Source organism: Sander vitreus, chromosome 14, assembly GCF_031162955.1.
Source record: "Sander vitreus isolate 19-12246 chromosome 14, sanVit1, whole genome shotgun sequence".
Taxonomy (NCBI): Eukaryota; Metazoa; Chordata; class Actinopteri; order Perciformes; family Percidae; genus Sander; species Sander vitreus.
The window spans coordinates 28,261,497-28,284,098 of record NC_135868.1 but is presented as its reverse complement, the minus strand read 5'-3'; the positions used below and the strand labels follow the sequence as shown (position 1 = coordinate 28,284,098).

The 22,602-nt window shown below is 41.9% G+C and overlaps 2 protein-coding genes across 3 annotated transcripts; one reads left to right on the top strand and one right to left on the bottom strand.

The window, feature by feature from the left end:
- Positions 1 to 37: 37 nt before the first annotated feature.
- Positions 38 to 10,433, bottom strand: nkiras1 (NFKB inhibitor interacting Ras-like 1). Of its 2 annotated transcripts, none has more exons than XM_078268099.1 (4): positions 10,342 to 10,433; positions 9,945 to 10,045; positions 7,204 to 7,460; positions 38 to 5,714 (listed from the first exon to the last, which is right to left on the bottom strand). In XM_078268099.1, exons 2-4 carry the CDS (start codon positions 10,036 to 10,038, stop codon positions 5,472 to 5,474), a joined length of 594 nt encoding a protein of 197 aa, XP_078124225.1. In that variant the 5' UTR covers positions 10,039 to 10,045; positions 10,342 to 10,433; the 3' UTR covers positions 38 to 5,471. The 2 variants fall into 2 exon arrangements, with proteins under 2 accessions (XP_078124225.1, XP_078124226.1); XM_078268100.1 differs by having other exon boundaries at positions 7,219 to 7,460.
- Positions 10,434 to 11,244: 811 nt separating this feature from the next.
- Positions 11,245 to 14,665, top strand: rpl15 (ribosomal protein L15). Its single transcript, XM_078268096.1, has 4 exons — positions 11,245 to 11,317; positions 12,455 to 12,636; positions 12,736 to 12,872; positions 14,312 to 14,665. Exons 2-4 carry the CDS (start codon positions 12,465 to 12,467, stop codon positions 14,615 to 14,617), a joined length of 615 nt encoding a protein of 204 aa, XP_078124222.1. The 5' UTR covers positions 11,245 to 11,317; positions 12,455 to 12,464; the 3' UTR covers positions 14,618 to 14,665.
- Positions 14,666 to 22,602: the final 7,937 nt, after the last annotated feature.

Below are 22,602 nucleotides of genomic sequence, written 5' to 3'. Positions count from 1 at the left end.
GAAATACCACTCAAAATAAAAACATCAGAGGATAAAATATGAAGAAGCTACACTTTATTCAGTGCATCTTAAGACCGTTATAGAGCAGAGAATAATTTACAGTTTGCGGGATTTCAGAGTCTCACTAACTGTTCTACTAGCAGCACATTAAATGTTATTACTTTGAGACATTAAGGACACAGAAAACAGCGCCAGGAGGCCGTCCTTTAGATTTTCAATAGACAAGGAATGTGGCTCATTAAAGTGACAAAAATAAATTAGTTAAAAAATAAATATTTCCTCTCAGCACTGACATTTCTACTGTTAGACCTACTTATGCTTTAACTAGTAGCCCTATTGGATTATGCAGGCTGGACGACAGGAGTGCAACTAACACCAGACAGTCATTATGAACTCTTAAAACGTAAGTAAAGGCAGCGCCAGGGTTCAAAATCAACTTTTTCATCCACCAGCTAAATGGCTAGTAAATATTTAAAATGTAACCAGCCATTCAATGGACTACCATTGTGTTTTTTTGGCTGGTGAGTGAGGCAAATCTACCGACCAATTGCATATTTTCCCAAACCTAGAAATCAAATGTAATTTGCAGCCAGGGGGGGTCTAGGCACTCTCCGTTGGCTTGCGAGCTGGAAAAACCAAACTCTGGTCAGGCCAATCACATCGTGTATAGAGTCGGTGGGTGGGGCTTATGGCTGCTGCTGCTGGGAACAGCGGTCTTCTGGAAGACTTGGAGTTCAGCTTTTCTTTGAGAAAAGAACAAAGAACGGCACAGAAATCATTCTTAAAAAAGGAAGATGTGTTCGGAGTTTAATCTACCAACTAGCTCCTCTACCTTCTTTGTTGCTCTGGTTGGTTGTAGCGCTATCCTATTACGTGCAGAGGGAATTTGAAAGACAACCGTTTATCCCGCCCCTCGGATTGAGCTCCGTCAATGGAGAGTTCCCAGACCCAACATCTGGATGTAGGTCTGGCTTGTCAGGCTATATTTTAACAGCATTTGGCTGGTAAATGGTGCTTGTTTTGAACCCTGTGCGTGGCCAAGACAATTTTGCTGCCGGGCCATACGTAATATATGAGATGGACTGGACGAAGACTAGCCGAGTCCTGCCAATGGACAAGTATTCATGATGCATTCACATCAGGTGGGAAATAGTCTATATCCACTACGTTCCACTTCCGCGATTGATCAGGTGTCGCTGGAAATTCCCCCAGATGTCAAACTTTTAGGCCGGATGTCCGTCACCTTCCTCTTTCTTTGTATTGGCGTTCTAACCTCTGGTGGATTTCTGAGGACTATGGTTAACTGCTCCTCAGATCTCTGCAGGGTAAATCCAGACAGTTAGCTAGACTATCTGTCCAATCGGAGTTTTCTGTTGCACGACTAAAACTACTTTTGAATGTACACGTTCCACCAAAACAAGTTCCTTCTCGAGGCTATTTTGCAGAGGCACCGTGGCTCCGTCTGGCGCACAGCGCGACGATTGTGATTGGTTTAAAGAAATGCCAATAAACCAGAGCACGCTTTTCTCCCATCCCGGAATGCTGTGTGGACTAGCCAGACCCTCGTCCGCAGCACTGTGGAGGAAGGTCTGGCAATGCGAGAATGGTGGCAAATAACATAAGATTCTTGTATGGAAATACTGTGTGACTGCAGCATGTATGAGCTACTTGAGAAGAGTGTGGTGCCATAGCTTTGAGGACAGTTTCTGATTTCTCGAGTCTATGACTATGTACAACAAGGCCACATGTATGTTGAAAGAGGGACAGGTTGCTAGAATCATCCATACTGATCATGAGGACATCCCTTCCTAGGGCAAATCCAATGTAAGATGTGGAGAAAATCAAATATCACGATACTTTTGACCGAATGCCTCGATGTCGATACTGCGACAGATATTTCAGATAAATGTGGATATATTGATGAAGTGGATGAAGACAAATATTAGAACAGATAGATAGGGCTTCGTACCAAGATCTATGCTACGTTTACACGTGGCCGGCTAATTTCATAAACGGACATTTCAACCTCTCCGGTTTCAAAAATAACATTGTGCACAGCTGTCAGTTTTCAGAAAAGTGTTTGTTTACACGTACCTGTGTATATATACCGTCAATGCCGTTGAGAGCACGCCAGACCTGTAGGTGGCGGTGTAACGACAAGCTCAAGCCCACGTTAGCCAATCAGAATCCCGAAAATAGCAACAGCAGCAACGAATCACTTCCTCTTTCTTCTCTTCCTCATCTCCTCGGCTGCCTAAACCTCCGTTTGTCTCAGTTTACGTGCAAACAAAGTTTTCCAAAATCTCCACTCTGGCTGGAGGTTTTAGAAAGACTCGTTTTCAGAGGCGTATTCTCCGTTTGCGAAGGTAAATGTCTCCGTTTTTCAAACTAACCATGTACATGTAAACGGGGTCTTAATAATGCTGCTGATTGGCTGTTTAATTACACGTCGAGGAGGCAGGCAGGAAAATAAGCTCACCTGAGTGTTCTTGTACTCTGAGAGGCTTGACTACAGTCGGCGTCACATTGTTGTAAAGGAGCGTAATGTAAAATGTAATTTTTTTTTTTTTAAAGTAGCGTTCAGAAATTCCAGGTATCGGTACCGGTAAACTTTTGAACGATACTCAGCCCTACAGCTAGAACAGTAAGAAGTTCAGAAAATGACATCACTTTACTGTAATGCAGCCTTTAAAACCAGGAAAAGACATCTATGACATTTTAGGATATCTAAAATCTAACAAGATATCCAGTCTCATATCAGGTTTTAATATCAATATATTGCCCAGCCCTAAATAGGGGTCAAAACCCAGTCAAAAACCAGCAGTCTGCATTCGACAAAAGAAGTGGACTACGGATTTTGTCCACTTTCATTGTATTGGCTCTAGATTGGGATCTCTTGGGAAAGAGAGGAGGAATGATTACAGCGACCGATGACTCAATGTACATATGGGCATAACGTTTTAACGTAAGATGGACTTGAACAAAATCTAAATGTATCCTTCAAAAGTGTAAACCCACTAGATCTGTGATGGGTTGTGTCAAATCTTTGGTACTAAAGTGCTAAGTTTAAACAATAATAAAATAGATTGACTCCACACTGTACAGAAAAGAGGTGTTCCAGATGTGGATTTGGTTTGTGGTTGACGCCTATGTTTGGTTCGCGGGGAAAGTAATGAAATGCGTCATGCATCCTCGTTGGATTAGTAAACACATTGGGACATATGCTCGGTTGCTTTCTTTCTGTAACGGAGATGGAGAAGATCAAGATCATGTCTGTGTGTTGAAAGTGCTACAGTCAGAATGGGGTTAACCTAGCTTAGCATAAAGACTGAAAGCAGAGAAACAGCTCTGTCAAAAAAAAAAAAACATAACATAACCACAAGTCTAAAGCTCACTGATAAACACACTGTGTCTAATTTGTTGAACCAAACATGAACAGAAATGTAAAAATGACAATTTGTGATATAAGGGGAAGTTACATGTTGAACTACTACTTCTTGATGATTATTTTTATTATTTTTTGGGGGGGGCATTTCCACCTTTAATCAATAGGAAAGCTGAGCTGTGAAAGGGGAGAGAGAGGGGGGAAGACATGCAGGGAAACTGTCACCGGTCGGACTCGAACCCTGGACCTTCTGCGTCGAGGAATAAACCTCTGCATATGTGCGCCCCGCTCTACCAACCGAGCCAACCGGCCACAGAACTATTTCTTGATTAACGACAGTTTATCCATCTGCCCAGCACTTGTGTGCGGCTATAGCACAGGTTGCCAAAGAAAACAGTTGGTGTCACGGGTTTATGTTCCGTAAAGGCACCATGGTACCAAACGACAAGACTTTGGGGAGCTGCAAACAGTCCCTGCACGAGCCGACATGCGCATATCGGATCGTGCAGGCAGCACAGATCGCGTACCGACACCTGCGCTATGAAATAGTTACACCACGTTACTCACGTACCCCACCACCACTCATCTTTATTTCTCAGCAAAAAAAAAAAAAAAAAGTCTGGCTGACAAGAAACCAAACGCCAAAACCTGGGCTCAATGACCATATCTGGCAACCCGCGCTACAGCTGGACACACTGTACTGAGGTGCTGAGCGGATGGATAACCTGTTTGTCAAGAAATAGTTCCAGCACATCACTACCCCCTCGAATAAAAAAAACGATTTTACACCGTTTGTGTACAGATTAAGAAAACGAGATATAAAATACTAATTAATGAGAGGTGTTGATAGTTATAGTTTTAGAACTTTGATAGTACCAGGCTAGCTGTTTCCCCACTGCTTTCAATCTTTATGCTAAGCTAGGCTCTCCATGTTCTGACCCCAGCTATGATCTTGTAGGGAGAGTTTGGATCTTTTTGAAGTGGGTTGGATGAGCTACTTCTCCATAGTCAGTGCATTAGCTACAGTAGAGGACAGTTTGGAGAAGCAGACCGGACTCCTGACACGGAAACTAAGCAATGTGCTGCTGTGGACGGGGGGGAGGCAGCAGCTAAATGTATTTGGAAAAAAAGGACCACCTAAAAAAAATCAATATCAGTTTAAGTGGACGCTACATTTAGAATATTCTTGCTGCTTTACCTTGCTGTCAGACAGCCCTTTACGTTTTTAACACTGCTCTCTTCAAAGCCACCACACTCCTTTGTCATTTTACCTCGCAGGACACAGGAGTTGCTGCTCTACCGCTGCCTCGTTAGTTGTATTTTTGTTATAGTGTGAACTTTGGTGTTTTAAAAAATGGTTAAGGAACTAACAGAATTAACAAACAAACGGATGGAGGCAGCCGTAGACCAGCAACTCCAGTGTTCTGCGATGTAAAATGACCAATTCTGTTAGAGGAGTCTGGTTGCTTTGTAGAGAGCTGAATAGAATGGCTTCACTTGTCAGACAGCAAGGGTAAAGCCTTGAAAATATTCTTAATATAGCATCCACTTAAACTGATATTGATTTTTTTTTTTTTTAGGTGGGCCACAGTAGCACATTGCTTAGTTTCTGTGTCGGTACTCCTGCTTGTTTCTCCAAACTGTCCTCTACTGTAGCTCATACTAGACTATGGAGACGTAGCTCATACAACCCCAAGATCCAAACTATCCCTACAGACATGAGTTAGATATCAACAACTCTGAGAAAGAAAATAAATAAGCATATTTTCTCAAAAGGTTGAACTTGTCTAACTCAAATGATGTTATTTATTATGTAATCTCATTCTTTTTATTGTATGTTATGTTGTTTTATTCCTTGTTGTAAAGCACTTTGCATACCTGTTGGATGCTTTAAAGCGCTGGAAATAAATAAATGTTGATTGATTGATTGATGTTAACACTGCATATATAACTGAATGAATGTGTGTAAAATGGTCAAATCTACTAAAGCAACCCAAAGTCTTGTTGCTAACCCAAAGGCCGGTCCACGTTGTCCGACTCGTTGTTCCCGAGTTGGACCCGAGTCGAGCCCGGAATGGTCAGAGCTTCAGATGTCGTTGGACGGGGTGCCTTTGCTCTTGCGTCCGGGCAGAGGGAAGGCCGACTTGCTCTGGGGCTGCGTGAGGCGGCTGGTCAGCTGGGTGAAGGGCTCGATGAGCGAGTTGCGCTCGGCGACGCTCACCTCCCACAGCTTCACCTTCTCGCCCCGCGCCCACTGCTGCGCTGCCTCCTGGTCCACCTGGCGACGCTCCCGCAGGTCCATCTTATTCCCCAGCACGATCACCGTCACCTGGAGAACAGACAGGTCCCTTTAGTTTACTATGAACATGTTAAAAAACTAAACAAATGAAAGATAAGCTCCTAAGAAGCTTTGTGCTGGGGAGAGACGTGTATTATATGTGCTTATGGGGTTGTCATTTATACATATGGTTATTTGGTTTATTGTCTATTTTGTCACTGTGTTGTTGAATGATCTGCAATATTGTACGTCATCTTTTCTTGATTTTTTTCAGGGTAGGTGGTGATGACAGAGGGGGGGGTGTTCATGTTTCAAGCTGTATGTTTAGGGGGGGGGGGGGGGGCTACATGCAAAGGCAGTTGACCCATCTGAATAAAAGCTAATTTTATTTTCTCAAAAAGGGAACCTTAGTCTTCTCATATCTTTATTTAGTGTTTCCGTGCCCCTTTACGTCCAAATTCTACTTGTTAACTACCTTTCACTACCTACACCGTGATGTGTTCAGGTAACAGAACAACGTACAGCTGCACAACACGAAACTACAGTAAGAGTTGGTTACAATGGATATTTCAAATATCATAAATGATGTTCTACACGGTGTGGATGTTTGCCAATATATATATATAAAAAAAAAATGCAGCAATGCATTTTGGGACGGAGCTGATATTCTCTGCACAGAGGCGACAGACTACACATATTATATGTAGGCATGGGCCGGATGCTGGATTCAAGGTATACCGCGGTTTTGAAAAAGTCACGGTTTCAAAACCACAAAAAATATTTCGTCATACCGTTACTGCATTTTTTTTTTATGAGTCACGGACAGAAAGTGCTCAGATTCTAGTCAGAATATGAGTCTGATACCGCTCCGCTGGGCTGTGATTATGGGGCGCGTTTCAACCGAACCAGGAAAGAAAATACCTCTGCACTCAATTGGATAGACCTACAACCAATCAGAGCAACGGTTGACCTACAACCAATCAGAGCAACGGAGTATGTGACGTGTGTCGTAGGAAGGACGGCAAAAACATCTTTCCGATCGACAAATGTCTTGATCGCCGTTCTCCGTTCCTCTTTTAAAATGAATGCGCTGTCGATATCTTCTATAACAGACGCGATGGCGGAATCTACACATCTCAGTTCTCCAGCAGAAGCCATCTTTGTTGTGAACAAATTCAACCCAAGCGCTCTTTGGTGACGTGGTTGATTACGTTACTGTTGATCATCTCTCCATCATCGTATAAAGCCCACCCTGACAATTTGATTGGTCCGAACAGCTCTGGTTGGAGCATAGTTGCTCCACAACGGATCAAGTCCAGACCGAACTTCCCGACCTCAAATGTTGTGGGCTGGGCTAAGTTTGGGCCGGCATCCAGGCTACCTCTCCCTGCCAGTGTGCTTCAAAATAAAATACAGTGTGTTCAATGACGTGATCCCAGACATTTCAAAATAATACATTCAAATGTAATGGCAATACCGGGAAACCGTGAGATTTAGGCCCATGCCTAATTACTGTATATGAATGGTGGTTAAAGCATACTTGTCCCAGCCACACCTCTTTCTTATCTCTGGACTTGTCTATTTCCTTCTTCAGGACGTCCACCTTCTTGAAAGACTCCAAGCTGTCGATGCTGTAGACGAGCACGAAGCCGTCCGCCACCGAGTAGTAGTGTTTGGGGAGGTCCTGTCCATCGTGGAGGCCTTTGGTGTCATAAAGCCTCAGCTGTTCCTTCACACCGCGGTCCGTTTCCACGGAGGCCACGTACACATCCTCCTGGGTCTCACTGGACTCAGAGCCTGGAAAATACACAATACCTTCAGAAAACCAGGGACGGTACACTTCCATCGGCAGGGTTCAACGTTCAAAGGTTCAGAATTCTACTGGCTCAAAAGTCAATTTTCACCGAAGAAGAAACGTTTTAAACTTCGTCAATAGCGTCAAAAAAAAAAAAACTAGTTACAGCTGGGTGGCTCGGATGGAAACTTAGACATAGTCATATTTCCAAATCTCCAGTTAGCTTTTAGCACTGACTTCATTTAGGGCCCTATGAAATCTGTCTGATAGCTGTTTTGAAATTCTCAGACCAATGTTAAAACCAATACAAGTGAAACAGCAGCCCTGAACCTAGTGCAACTAACACAAAAATACCTACAGTTTTTACCAGGCCCGGGGTGGGTAATCGGGAGAATTCCTGGTGGGCCGCTTCACTTTTGGGCCGGTCAAGGATTTTTGTTGTTGTTGACATTTGTCACGTTAGTCTATCTTCTCTTAAAGTAGGCTACACACGTTCCGCATTCTGACACCGCAGCCTCTGCATGGGTTGTACCATGTGAGGGAGTTCTCATAGACGTATGCAAATATTGATAACAAAACTCAAGCTTGATCTGTGAAGGCAGTAAAATGACCTCTTAATTCTTTTAATTGTAGCTTCTGAGCATCAGATAAGCCAATCCCTCGCTGAAAATGATGAGCCCGAAATGTGCAATGAGGAGGCCATGACTACAGGGACAGGTAGAGAGGATACCAGAGTAAACAATATGAATTAAAGTTATTTAATGTAAGAAAGAGCAGTATATGACAGTACATGAAACCAGTGCACTGCTTAGGTGGCTACTGATGCTGTAGGTGCTATTCGCAATGTAACTATAACTGTACTGTGAATCGAACCGTAGCCTAAACGTTAGTTCAATATGCCTCTTTGTGGAAGAGTGGGATACATTTCAAATGCTTTATTTCTTCTTTTGTTAATTTATCAACCTATCCTTGTGGAATAGTGGAATATTTTTTGTTAACTTCTCAGCTTAAGTGTATTATTATTTAACCTTTACATTATTTGTTGAACCATGGTATTAATAAAAACTACAGGGTAGTAAGAGCTGAACTGTTGCTTCACCACCACCATGGAAAAAGTGGGCCGGTCTTGGGCCTGAAACTCCCAGGCTGAAAAGTGGCCCCACTCCGGCTCTGGTTTTTACAACTAAAGCCTGGCCCAGTCTCCCAGGTAGGTCTCACCACAAAGTACCTCAATCTCAGCACACAACGGTTCTTAACGTAGGGGATTGTTCGTCTTTTCATCATATCGTGTACCCAAACACCATTTATTCAGATTCTTTCAAGTAAGAAATGATGTAAGAACACATCTTCCTCAGTTGGAGAAAGCAGGGCCAGATAAGTTGGATGATTGCCTAGGTGAGTTAGGGAGGTCAGATCACAATATATCCTGTTTATATGATAAGATAAGGAGATAAGCCGCCCAACTACTGCTACTGTTAAAGCGGATTGGGAAAAGGAGTTGGGTACGAACATACAAAAGGACCTATGGGGCGAGAGTTTAGTATATATCCACAAGTGCTCTATAAACGCACGTCACTGTCTAATAAAGTTTAAAATCCTACATAGGCTACATTATTCCAAAGAAAGACTTCATAGGATCTTCCCTGAGCTCTCTCCTCTGTGTGAAAAATGTGACACTCGTGTTGGTGATTTACTTCATAGTTATGTTCTCTGTTGCAAAATACAAGGTTACTGGAGTGATATCTTTAGTTTCATGTCCAAGGTGTTAAATATTCAAATTGTCCCAGATCCATATTTTGGTAATCTTAGGGATATCCAATGAAGCAAAGAGACTGACACTGGCGCAACAGCGCTTCCTGGCATATGGAATTCTCACTGCAAAGAAGTGTAACCTCTTATAATGGAAAAAGAAAAAGGGACCAACACTGAAGATATGGCTCATGGAGATGATGGACACACTCCACCTTGAGAGGATCGGGTTCATCCTTAAGGACAAACTAAAAGACTTTGAGAACATTTGGCGACCTTTGGAATCTTAAATTACAGGACAAGCAGTTTTTCCTGATCGCAGTCCAGAGTGGGTTATTGTGAGATTAGGGCCTCTCATTTGTTAGTTTTTTTTATTTATTTTTTTTATTTTTTTATTTATCCTTATTTCCATTCCTTCTTTTTGTTTGTATACTGTAAAAAATAAGCGCTGTAATAACAATTTTGTAACTTGATTTTTTAAATTGAGCTTCATAATAAAAATATTTGAAACAATCTCAGCACACAAGTACTTGACATTCAATTAGAAAATGAATGAAAATTAAAATGTGCATTATACGAAAAATGTATAGCATCAACATAAGATGTATTAGGTAAAAAGATATAACATGTTAAAAAAATATGAATACTATAATATATAAAACAGTGCAAACAATTATATAATAGTGCAGCTATGTTATTTTTCTCATGACTCATGTCGTTCTCAGTGCAGTACTTACCTACAGAGTGATTTCCGTACAGCAACTGTTCCAGTATGGCAGTTTTTCCAACAGCTGCCTGGCCACACACCACAACTTTACAGCCTTTTCCCATTTCGAGCCTAAAAAGTATGAATACAAAACGCCATATTAATTGTATTGTCTCATATGGCATATGTTAGACGTGCTAAAATAACATTATCATCTACAAGAGCTCTTCTAGAACCGCCCAAAACAACTGTGATTCTATCCTGAGCGCTGGCTCGCTATGACAGCGTTTTGTTGTTTAGCCTAGCTAGCTAACAGGCTAAACGGAGCAACTCATACTGCGCCATGTAAACACACCAGTAAACGACCCAGCTGCGAGCCCCCACTCTGTTCATTAACGTTACTGGTACATTCTGCTAAAGCTTCTTACTTGAATCAGGACGATAACTAGCCTCTATCAAGTCTTTAAACGTAGCATCACAGCCAGTGCATCCATTCTGCTCTGCTAGCGATAAGATTGATTTTGTCACTGCGCATGCGTGACTGAGTTAATTCATACCCCTATGATTCAAACCAGAGTCAAACTATGTTCACACCACAAAAAAAAATTAAATAAGTAATAATAATAATTATTGATAATAATAATAATGGTCATAACAATACCACTAGTTCTACTACTACTACTACTACTACTACTACTACTACTACTACTACTACTACTACTACTACTACTACTACTACTACTACTAATAATAATAATAATAATGTAACTGCATAAGTTGTGTATTATAAAAATGTATTGGCTGGATAGTTGTTCACGTGCTTACACTGATCCACTGTTGTTATATTGTGTAAACTGCACTATCACAATTACAATTACAGAAATCAACAATAATAGTAAGTGTCAACATAATAACAAATATGCATAGTGCATGTAAATATTATGTTGTAAATGTGATATTATTACACAATAAATTATAATAAATTATATAGCATAAGATTATTAACTAAAAAATCGTCTTCATACGCTGATTATTAATATCATTATTATTATTATTTGGATATATATATATATATGGTTTGGATTAATAGATCAATATACACACAAAATGTCTGTCTTTTGTCTAGACTCTACTGTGATTACCTCGTAGACTGTATATAAAACTGGGTGATTACATTATATTGTAAAATTACTTTTGAATTGAAAATTAATTGAAATTTTAAAATAGAGCACATGTTTCATTCTCGTAATTACCGCAAAAGTATCATTACGTGTAGAAAAAAAATAAAAAGAAACAAACGAAGACTACATTACCCATGTGCCCAACAGAGGAAATGCGTCACAGTCGTTTTCATAAGGCATGCTGGGTACGTACCCTCTCTCTTTCCGGCTGGTACGCCATCATGTAAGCGAGTTTTTCTATGCATTTCTACACAACGTAATCCATTAAAATCATTATGAATATGCTTTCATCGGTCTGTTTGGCTTAGGACGTAGTTTAGCGAATTAACAACGATCCCATACGCCTTGATTAGTTTTTGAGAAACATTGTTAGAAATACTAATTATTGCCCTGTTTTAATGGTGCTGAGATGCAGTCGGATCTAGTAGCCATTGCCACAGCCGGCCGCAGTAGTGAAGCTAATGTGTTGGTACCATGCTGTCTTGTTATTTGTGTAATAAAGTTGCTAGAGTCTTCTCTTTTTAACCCATTTAAAAACGACATATGCAATTTGTTATTTCTGGGGTAACGTTAATGCTAGCAACATTCTGGTGAAGCCAGAGTGAGATGCTACGCGGCCAACATTAGCATGCTAACGTTAGCTGTATTTCTAGCCAGCTTTCTAACCAGCATGGAGATTCTGTACTATTACCACTTGCACATTTTTTACCGTGTGCTTTAACATGTAGACACCTGGGACGTCTTAATATGTATTAACGTCGCTTTAGAGGTTATGGAGACAATGGGAAGTCATGGCTGTCTGGAAACGGTTAACGTTAGAATGGTCTCACTCTATATGAATGTATGGAGTCTCAGTGGTCTTGAACCATGTTCTATTAAGACTTAAGAGTCACAGGTTTGAAATTGACTTATCTAAAAGACAGCTCATTCACTTTTTAACCTGAAAAAGGTAGCAGCTAGTCAAATGATTGGCTTGCCGGCGCTCACATGGCACATGATTGCAACTGTCTAATTTGTTTTCTATAAATGTTGCTCAGCTTGACCGTCTCATGTTGTTATAGGGTATACGTGCAATTTAGTGTCCCAAATTCCCCATACAATGTCCTTAATTAATTATGAACCTGCTAAACCACCTGTGTTACCCCTAACCTGTCTTACCACACAAAGACAGTTTTTTTGGAAAATAATTTGGGACACTAAACTGCATGTAAGCCTATAATAGATTGAACTGCAGATGCTGACTTCATGTTATCCAATATGAATCCTGTATTGTGGAATCCTTATATGCATCATGTTTTAAAACGAGCTATGAGTTGATAGCAAATGTTTAACTTGCACACTGGTGTTTTTTCTTCTTCAGATAAGTCAACATGGGAGCATATAAGTATATGCAGGAGTTGTGGCGCAAGAAGCAGTCCGATGTGATGCGCTTCCTGCTCCGTGTCCGCTGCTGGCAGTACCGTCAGCTGTCCAACCTCCACCGCGCTCCTAGACCCACCAGACCTGACAAGGCTCGTAGACTGGGCTACAAGGCCAAGCAGGGTGAGTGCTGAGCCCAGAGTTTGTGCTCCTGCACACGTGTGATCGCTCATCATCTTTGCCTTTCCTTGCTAATCAGGCCTCTTTGTTTTATTCAAACAGGTTACGTTGTGTACCGCGTCCGTGTGCGCCGTGGAGGCCGTAAACGCCCTGTGCCCAAGGGTGCTACCTATGGCAAGCCAGTGCACCATGGCGTCAACCAGATCAAGTTTGCCCGCAGTTTGCAGTCAACTGCTGAGGTATGTTCATGATAGACTTTGGCTCTAAGGCCAACAATCAGACATGTTGTGTATTTATTTTATTCTGTGGTTAATGCGCTATGTACAGCACTTTGGTCAGTGCAAGCTGTTTTTAAATGTGCTATAAAAATAAATTTTACTTATGTTTTTGCTGGTTTGACGATTCTTGTGATGAGCTTTAGATGACGGTGTGTACTGCACCTGAAATAAATGTATTCATGCGTTACCCATTCTGACTGCAAATGCTACCCAATGAATGGGTAGCAACATGTTCCCATGTGCCCTGTCAAACTCACAAAAATACATTGGGTGGCTGAAGTTAGAGGATCTGCTCCTCTGTGGGTCAGAACTGATACGTATAGTGCACTCAGTTTTGTAGCAGGCAGTGCTTTGTGACTTTGCATATAGGAAGTGCAGCACACTTATTTGGACATCATTGGAATATTATTTGAAATAATCCTTATGCGTGGAGAGTGCTGTCCAAGCCTACCCTCCCAAGAAGAACTTTGTCACTAAAGTCTCACCTCACAATTCACGTTTTCAAAATGTTAGTGAAAACAAGAGTTGGGAAATGTAACTCCTACTTTGAAAGCACAGGTGGCTGAAAATCCATGCATCAGTTTAAGGGTCCTGGTACTGTGCACGATGGTGCAGTGACCAGAATTACTGGGCCACTTAATTAGAAATGGGCCTTTGTTAATATTACACTGGTTTGGGGTCTACTGTCTCATAGCCACATTGTTTATGAACACTGCAGTCTAATGCTTAGCAATAACCCCACAGTACCAGGATGGAACAATGCAGGCAGTTATTGAAGCTGAACAGATGCTAGTTTAGCGCACTCTTTAAATTTTAGTTTTAATATTGTTTTTAACTGATGGTATTAATGGGGGGGGGGGGGGGGGCGCTATCTGGGTTGTATGTATCTACAATCCCAATCTTCTTGGGTGGCACTAAGCCCTGGATGCAACAGTGTCCTTGTAAATAGATGGCAAAAGGGGAGTCAGTCTTTATCCAAGCATTGCATCTGGTAAACCAGACTGTCACTACTGATGGAAAGTTGTCCTAAATGGAACTTGCTGGTGTGAATTGTAATGTATACATATTGTAGAGAATTTTCACAAAATATTAAGATGGAATTGAAGGTCTCCTACTCTGGTAAACAGGGATTTACTGTTGTCAGTTTGCCCTTTTTTTGTGTAATCCCATACCAGCAGGGTTGGTAAATGTGTGCATGTTGTCTCCAGTTTACTGGCATCTTTTTATAGGGTTTTGGGGGGCTCAAATCACATTTCTTGCTGGCACTGGGAGCTGCCGAAGCGGCGTTGCTTTTGCAGCTTTAAGTCGGTGCCGTATATTACCCTGTTAGTTTTGTTTAATTACAGACTTGATTGTCCAGTCAGAAACATTCATTTAATATATATATTTTTTCTTCCTAGGAGCGTGCTGGCCGTCACTGTGGAGGCCTGCGAGTGCTGAGCTCCTACTGGGTGGGTGAGGACTCCACCTACAAGTTCTTTGAGGTGATTCTGATCGACACCTTCCACAAGGCCATCAGACGCAACCCAGACACCCAATGGATCACAAAGGCTGTGCACAAGCACAGAGAGATGCGTGGCCTGACATCTGCAGGAAAGAAGAGCCGTGGCCTGGGCAAGGGCCACAAGTTCCACCTGACCATCGGAGGCTCCCGCCGTGCTGCCTGGAAGAGGCGCAACACCATGCAGCTGCACCGCTATCGTTAGAGCCCGCCTGTACATTTAAACGAATAAAAGTCCTTTTTATGGTGACAATCCTGTCTGCGGTATGGTTCATTCAGCTGTTAGAATATTAAACGGAGCTCCACTGGGGGTTTGACAGATCATACCATCAGATCAGGGTGAATAAATCTTATCTTTAATAAGCTTTGGTGAAGGACTATGTAGTAATGGATGCTATAATGCTCACCTATACATCCCTTCAGGTGGTTTCACTGACTGGAGCTCTAGGACTTTGCAGGTACGAACTGAGTACCCTCCCTCGCTGTCCTGCTTGTATTTGCCAGGGCAGGACAAATTACACATTTATAATGTATTAGTATATAGACAAATGACCTCGGAATTCCTATTCAAACTCCACCTGACTAGAGATCTAATCAGCCTTAAGTGGAACCACCTGTGGGTGTGCACTGTGCAGGGCCTGTAAGTACTATGACGTATTGAATGAATGACAAGGTGCTGTTCCACAGTTTGAAGAATACCGAATTGTGTACCAGTTCTTTCGATGTAAACGACGTCGCCTGCTTGCCTTTGTGTAACTTTATACTTTTACTCCACTGAGTCCCTGGTACTTGTATATATTTTGACGCTAATACTTTTGCACTTTACTTGAGTAGGATTTTAAATGCAGGACTTGTAACAGTTTTTTTTACAATGGTAGTATTAAGTAAAATATCAGAGTACTTCCACAAATGATTGGCATACAAGCTAATGCATATTCTCTCAAAATATATCCATGTACAGCTGAATCGAAATTTTCTTTCTAGTAATTTTTACTCTGTTAATACCAGTCAAAAAACCTTAACTTGGTATATGTATTCTCAAAAGATTTTATAATGGTGTTCGACTGCATTAGGGACTGTTCGTTATTTACTTAAGGGGCCACCGGAGGAGTTCTGGGACCTTTAGGCTAAAAAGACTTGACCCTCCCCTCTCCACTAATAATTTTCCTATGACCCTCCAAACAGACTTGAATAAGAAGCATGACCCTCCCCTTATGTATTAGTTTGCGCTTAACAAAGAAGTACAGATGTCTTTTGATTTACAGCCATGATGTATAGGAGTTAACCTCTGCATTCTCATCTTACACATCACACTCCTCTGTTATGGTGTGGTGGCCATTTCAGTAGATTTACTCACTATCGTTGTGGAAACAATAAGCATGGAAACTAAATGCACACGTCCTGCATTACTGCATTACTTCAAAGTTACTCCTCTAGTAAACTAGTATTCACATGAAATAAAACAAAATATTGAGACCATTCAGCAAAGGACACTGGGAAATAACAAATTCAACACTGGTTGCTATGGATTTGTCACTCGGCTTCGTCATTGTATATTTTAGCACATAGGTAAAGGTGCCGAAGCTGAACATTATATTCCCAAACATAGATGTTTATTTTAAAAGCAGATTTTAAATTACATTGTAACAATTTAACAATTCACCCTTATGAAATCCAATCGCAGCACGGCTGTTTTGGAACACAATAGACAGACGCTTAAATTCAACTAAAATGTAACGGTGAACAATCAGTGTTGGACCTACAGTCTGTTGAGACGCCTCTCCAAACTCGCCATAAAACGTTAAGACACGTTAAGAAAAAAGATCCGTATTTTGCCGTAATCCAATGACACGGAAAAAATGTAATCCACAGCGATCAGTAGATCCACAAACAGAGTCACGGTGTATCCAGCAAGGCCTATACGAGCGTCACATTCACCAGCCAGCTCCAAACAGGTGAACGAGGCCTCTTCACTTCGCTGTTTAAACAAAGTGGAATAAACGTATACAAGTCCAAATCTACACAAAACCCGCAATCAATTAGTAAGCTGACATCACATTTATATACATGGCATTTAGGAAACATTTATTGCAAGGTTGGCACGGCAAGGTGTCCAGACTAGTACAACAGTAACTTTCGTTTTTTGCTTCCTGCTGCTCCCATCGTCAGCCAGGTAATATTGAAATCAGATGTATTACCTACCACCATTTAGTTGTTTTGTGTTATTTAAGATATTTATAAAATATCTGGTCATGCCAGATATAATTAATTATTCCACTCATTTTTTAAACAATGCAATTATCCATTTCAGCCACCAGGGGGGCAGTGCTCCCTCTGCCCCTCAGCAAACTCATGGGTCAGACCCATCTGGTAGCGAAGGAGGGCAGAGACTAAGAGCTACATGAAAAAAGATGCACCAAATAAGCCACTTTGAAATGTTGCTTTTTTCATGAATACAAAAGTTGGGTGACCCTCATGGACAAAAAAAATGTTGGGTGACCCTCCCCTCAACAAAGAATAAAAAGACATGACCCTCCCCTATTTTCTGGGTTATACTGTATGTAGTCTTGCATTGCATTATCTCCACAGCGCTGTGGAAGGTCTGGCTACACCACACATACATTCTGGGATAGGAGAAAAAAAACGCTCTGGGTTGTTTGCATTTCTTTAAACCAATCACAGTCGTCTTGGGCGGCGCTAAGCACCAGACGTAGCCACGGTGAGTGCTAAATATTCTCGGCCTTTTAAATTTGCTGGATACATGGCCTGATTAACATACCTGCAAACTAGTTGCTTTTCGGCGAAAATCGCCGTTTTGAATGGGAAAATGTCATCCACGTGAATCGTGTAAATCCGAAGAGTTTTTATTTGGGTGGGGGTCCAAGACCCGGTGCTGATACGGCACCAGTGCCTTAACGACCGTTATCTACCGGACCGAATAGCAACGCGGATTTCGGTGCCTTATTTAGGTGCCACTTAAATGCCTGCGCTTCTCTCTGAGGCTCCGAAAACGGACGTTAGAGGGAACTGAAACATCGCCGCACGGGACGCTAGTTACGGTAACACTACACTCGACAGCAGGTAACGTTAGCCTACAGCTAGCAGCTGGAGTAAACACGGTTAAAATGCTGACAGCTAAACAGTGTAAAGTGTGTCTGTATTTCACTGGAGAGGACTGTAACACCAGACTGCAGCTGCCGTTGTCTGAAAAACACAGACTCAGCCTCGCCTCGCCAGCCTCGTGCTGCATTCAAAGTAATTGTAAAATACCCTTTTCCCCATCCAGTGTTTTTTTTTTTTTTTTTCGTTAACAGGAATTTCTCGGGGGGGTTGAGATGTGTCACCTTTTTCAGCCCTTCTCAGTTTGCAGGTATGGATTAACCAACTTCCGGCCCTACAGACAAATCATTATTCAAAAACAAAACGCCATCAATTTGGTGTTTTCAGCTTCTCAAATGTGAGGATTCTCTGCTGTTGTTTCATATTACAGTACATATATTTAATATCTCTGGGTTTTCATTTTGGTCAGACAAAAGCAGGAATTAAAAGATTTCATCTTGGGCTCTGTCACCCTTTTCTCATGTTTTGGAAAACGAATTGAATCAATCAATCAATAAACAATACTGTAACATGAGCTATTTAACATGAGCTATAAAAATGAGCTGGAGACATAGTTAAACGTAATTTACTCTTACCGGTTTTGTGGGTACCTCGCCCACAGCAATCCCACCAATCGGTCCCAAAGCGTCCCAGTTAGAGAGGAAATGGCATAAACCTAATCCTTGATAAAGGTCCAATTACATGGTGCTCTTTGGATGCTTTTATGTAGACCTTAGTGGTCCCCTAATACTGTATCTGAAGTCTCTTTATATAGACCTTAGTGGTCCCCTAATACTGTATCTGAAGTCTCTTTATATAGGCCTTAGTGGTCCCCTAATACTGTATCTGAAGTCTCTTTTATATAGGCCTTAGTGGTCCCCTAATACTGTATCTGAAGTCTCTTTATATAGGTCTTAGTGGTCCCCTAATACTGTATCTGAAGTATCTTTTATATAGGCCTTAGTGGTCCCCTAATACTGTATCTGAAGTGTCTTTTATATAGACCTTAGTGGTCCTCTAATACTGTATCTGAAGTCTCTTTTATATAGGCCTTAGTGGTCCCCTAATACTGTATCTGAAGTCTCTTTTATATAGACCTTAGTGGTCCCCTAATACTGTATCTGAAGGCTCTTTTATATAGACCTTAGTGGTCCCCTAATACTGTATCTGAAGGCTCTTTTATATAGGCCTTAGTGGTCCCCTAATACTGTATCTGAAGGCTCTTTCCCGAAATTCAGCCTTGGTGCAGTATTACAGCCACTAGAGCCAGTCCCACAATGAGCTTTCCTTAGGATGTGCCAATTCTGTGTCTGTAGGTATTGAGGAGGGGGGGGTGTGGCCATGACCAACTGCCACTTTGCTTGTTTGAAAGCCTCTCTTATGGGTGCGCCAAATTCTCTGGGCGGGCAAAGCAGAGAAAGGGGAGGTAACCTTCCTCCTTATGAGCTCATAAGGAGCAAGATTCCAGATCGGCCCATCTGAGCTTTCATTTTCTCAAAGGCAGAGCAGGATACCCAGGGCTCGGTTTACACCTATTGCCATTTCTAGCCACTGGGGGATCATAGGCAGGCTGGGGGAGTTCATATTAATGTTAAAAAACCTGTGAAAATGTCATGCCATGGGACCTTTAATATTAACAATCATTCCCTGAAAGAACCAAGCGGGCCTGCCTTGTGGCACGATCCACATTTTCTTCAAAACTTGCCATTCTCAGCGTGTAGAACACTAGCTCGAAGTTTGTTGTTGTTTCCTGAAGAGAATGGAGTTAGACAGCAGCAACACACAGAGCTAAAGGAGCCATGGCTTACGAACAGGAAGTCAGGCTTTATTCTGGAAATGTACTTCCCTTGATCCAGACTATGTTGATGAAGCCAGCTACAGTCGGGATGAAGGTATACTGTATATAGTGTTTGGGTGTGTGGTGTTTAATGCTGTGTTCCAGTTTAAACACCACACATCCAAACACTATACAGTATATACCTTCATCCTGACTCCCTTCTAAAGTGCTCTTTAAAAGGGCCCCAAATCTGCATAAACTTAGCATGGGAGTTAGGCAGATAAAACCAATTTTTTTCAAGATGTAAACGAGAAACCATATAATTTAGCCACTTTTTGACGCAGGGAGGAAGAAGTTGAATTCCATTCTCTAGGAATGAGCCGTTTCGCCATGACCATACCAAACATGAGGGCTTGTTGTAAAGTGGAGGCGAGAGCCAGAGAGTTGTTGGAGCAGCCCAGAATCAACAAGAGACAGTCTGGAGCCAGTTGTCTGTTATACACACGACACAGTACAAATGAAAAAATGTCAACCCAAAACCTTGTGAGCTTAGAGCAGGACCGGAAGAGATGCCCAGGGGGTTGAGTCCGCTGACTTACATTTATATGCATATTTATTTTTAATTGTGTGTGCTGTTACCATTTATAGTTGCAGTGTCTTTATTTATGCTATCCTACAGGAGGATGGGACTCTGAGGGATCATTAAAGTGTTAAAGTAACCTACTTTATGTTAATGAATTAACTGGGTCATAGTGACAACATATTATACCCCTTAAAAGGGAGTTTTTCCTCGCCACTGTCGCACTATGCTTGCTCTTGGGGGAATTACTAGAATTGTTGGGACTTTATACATTATAGAGTGTGGTCTAGACCTACTCTATCTGTAAAGTGTCTCGAGATAACTCTTGTTATGATTTGATACTATAAATAAAATTGAATTGAAATGAGCTAAAATAGTGTTTTCCTGTCCCACAGAGTGGAAAGGTCAGCTGAGAAGGGCGGAGTGAGAACGATACTCCCTTTCTATTGTCTTTACATACAAAAGTCTGCGGAGCAGCAGTAACCCCAGACCTGCTCTGTAAAACACCGCCCCCCAAAAAAAGAAAGTGGTTTTACTCCTAAAAAGGTTTCTTTGTGATGACAGAGGAAACATGAGCTGGGATTGAGAGTGCCTTGGGAAATGCCTGGCGCTACATATTTGTGTGGAGCAGGAGAGGAGGGAAGTCTTTCCATGTCATGTTAACCCAGTAAGAATGTAGTTTAGTGTGTGTGTGTGGGGGGGGGGAGCTGAGGAGAACACAATTAATTGGGAGACAGTTTGGGACAACATTTTCCACTGTTCAAAGAACCCAAATCCCCAGTATATCCACTTCAACAGATGTCATAGGAGATATTGGACTCCTCAGAAGAGATATGTCTCTAAAGTCATTCCCACTCCCTATTGCGCGTTCTGTTAACCTGAACAAACTGGAACTTTCCTGCATATGGTCTGGGAGTGTGAACAGGTGCACGAGATTTGGAATAAAACAACATCAATAATATCTGAGGTGATAGGATGTCGAGTTCCTACTGACCTGATTGTTTTGTTACTTAATGACGACTCTAAATGACACCTGCTTGGAAGATCTGGCTAGCCGGCTCAACTGCAACCAAGAAAATGATAGCTCAACGCTGGCTCCCCCCCTCACTCGCTTTGTACAAAACAGTATAAAACAAATTTTTCTTGGACAAACAAAGCTGTTTAAAAAAATTCAACGCAACATAGTGCATACATACATACACATATATATATAAAGCACAGACACAGACTGTTGCATCACTCTGCATGGACATGCTCATGTTGCATGCAGAGATTGCTACTTGCCAACAAAATGCCAACAAAACACATCAAAATAGTCGTCATAATATGTGCAGTAAGGGTGAAAAGTAAAAATGTACATGTTTGTGTTTAAGACAAAAGCAGCATTTAAGGGGTTAGGCCGGCTTGCCATTCAGGGCAGGATGAAGGTATGTGCAAAGTGTAGTGACTAGAGGTGGGGGGGGTTAGGAGGAGTCATTGTCAGGGGGCCTTGTTGGTGAGGCTGACTGTGGATGGGAAGAGCTGTTTTTATGGCGTGAGGTTTTGGTTCTGATGGAGGGGAGGGTTCAAAGTGTTTGTGAGAGGGATCAGCTACAATCTTTCCTGGCCGCCTCAGCGTCCTGGAGGCCTACAGGTCCTGGAGCGACGGCAGATTGCAGCCAATCACCTTCTCAGCAGAGCGAATGATACGCTGCAGCCTGCCCTTGTCCTTAGCAGCGGCTGCAGCGTACCAGATGATGATGGAGCAGGACAACGACTTTTGGGCTATATCAAGGCTCTCCGAGCAGAGGTCTGGCTCACAGCCCGCATCAGCCCCATCCCGCTCCGCCTGTGTGTGTGTCAGCAACTTACCAGGTACTCTAGCTCTTTCTATTATTTCCCTGCACTCTCTCTCCTTTTTTCGTCTTGTCTCCCAGGGTTTTCCTACCATTATAAGGCTTAGGTGTAGCACCCAAGCCGTTTTAGGGACCACCTAAGCAAAATTATGTAAAATCAATATAAGCATCAAAACTCACTGACTGACTTTTCTCAGATCTAATGATTGCAGTTGGTCCCGAAGTTTTGACTTAAGCTTTTTGAGTGGTATTTATTTATTATCTGCTCTAGCTTCTCCAACGTTTTAGACACAGATATGGTAATAATAATGGTCCAGAATTATGTGAAATTGCACCAAATATGTGCATCTACGTCATCCACAAAGATAGGGGAAACACTGTCTCTGTTCGTTATAAGGCAGATTCATAAATCCCCGGGATAAGTGCAAATTGTTTGCGCAAGTTAAAACATTTGCAACTTGTGTGGTTGTGTCTTCGCCTCAGTTCGCCCCGGAGGAATTCCCAGACAAACACGTCTCTCCATTAGGGTTGCAACTCATTTCCTTACCGATTAATCGTTGTCTTGTTTAGGAATGTCAGAGTTTTCCACAGTCCAACTTAAAATGTCTTGTTTTGTCTGACACGTAAGAAGCCAATTCTATCATTAGGGAGATGATGGAACAGGCAAATGTTTGTAGGTTTGTCGTTAAATTGTGTGGGCAAGCGAGAGAGAGGGAACATGTCATTGGAGCAGAGTCTCAAAACTGAAACCTAACTTTGATTTGGTAATTATTCAGTGTTAATGGGTGTAATTCCCTGGTTCATCATTAAAGTGTATGAAACTTAACTGCAGGCTGGAGTTAACAGTGACAACAGTTTAACCTGTGACCGCTGCCTCCATACAATGCTGCTCATGAGTT

Bases quoted from the DNA above. Each gene is read 5' to 3' on its own strand.
- nkiras1 (XM_078268099.1), bottom strand. From the start codon at position 10,038: ATGGGAAAAGGCTGTAAAGTTGTGGTGTGTGGCCAGGCAGCTGTTGGA. The intron at 7,461-9,944 runs GTAAGTACTGCA...TGTATTTTCCAG, and splicing joins GTACGGAAATCACTCTGTAG to GCTCTGAGTCCAGTGAGACC. The intron at 5,715-7,203 runs GTATGCTTTAAC...TCTGTTCTCCAG, and splicing joins AAGAGGTGTGGCTGGGACAA to GTGACGGTGATCGTGCTGGG.
- rpl15 (XM_078268096.1), top strand. From the start codon at position 12,465: ATGGGAGCATATAAGTATATGCAGGAGTTGTGGCGCAAGAAGCAGTCC. The intron at 12,637-12,735 runs GTGAGTGCTGAG...TTATTCAAACAG, and splicing joins GGGCTACAAGGCCAAGCAGG to GTTACGTTGTGTACCGCGTC. The intron at 12,873-14,311 runs GTATGTTCATGA...TTTTCTTCCTAG, and splicing joins GTTTGCAGTCAACTGCTGAG to GAGCGTGCTGGCCGTCACTG.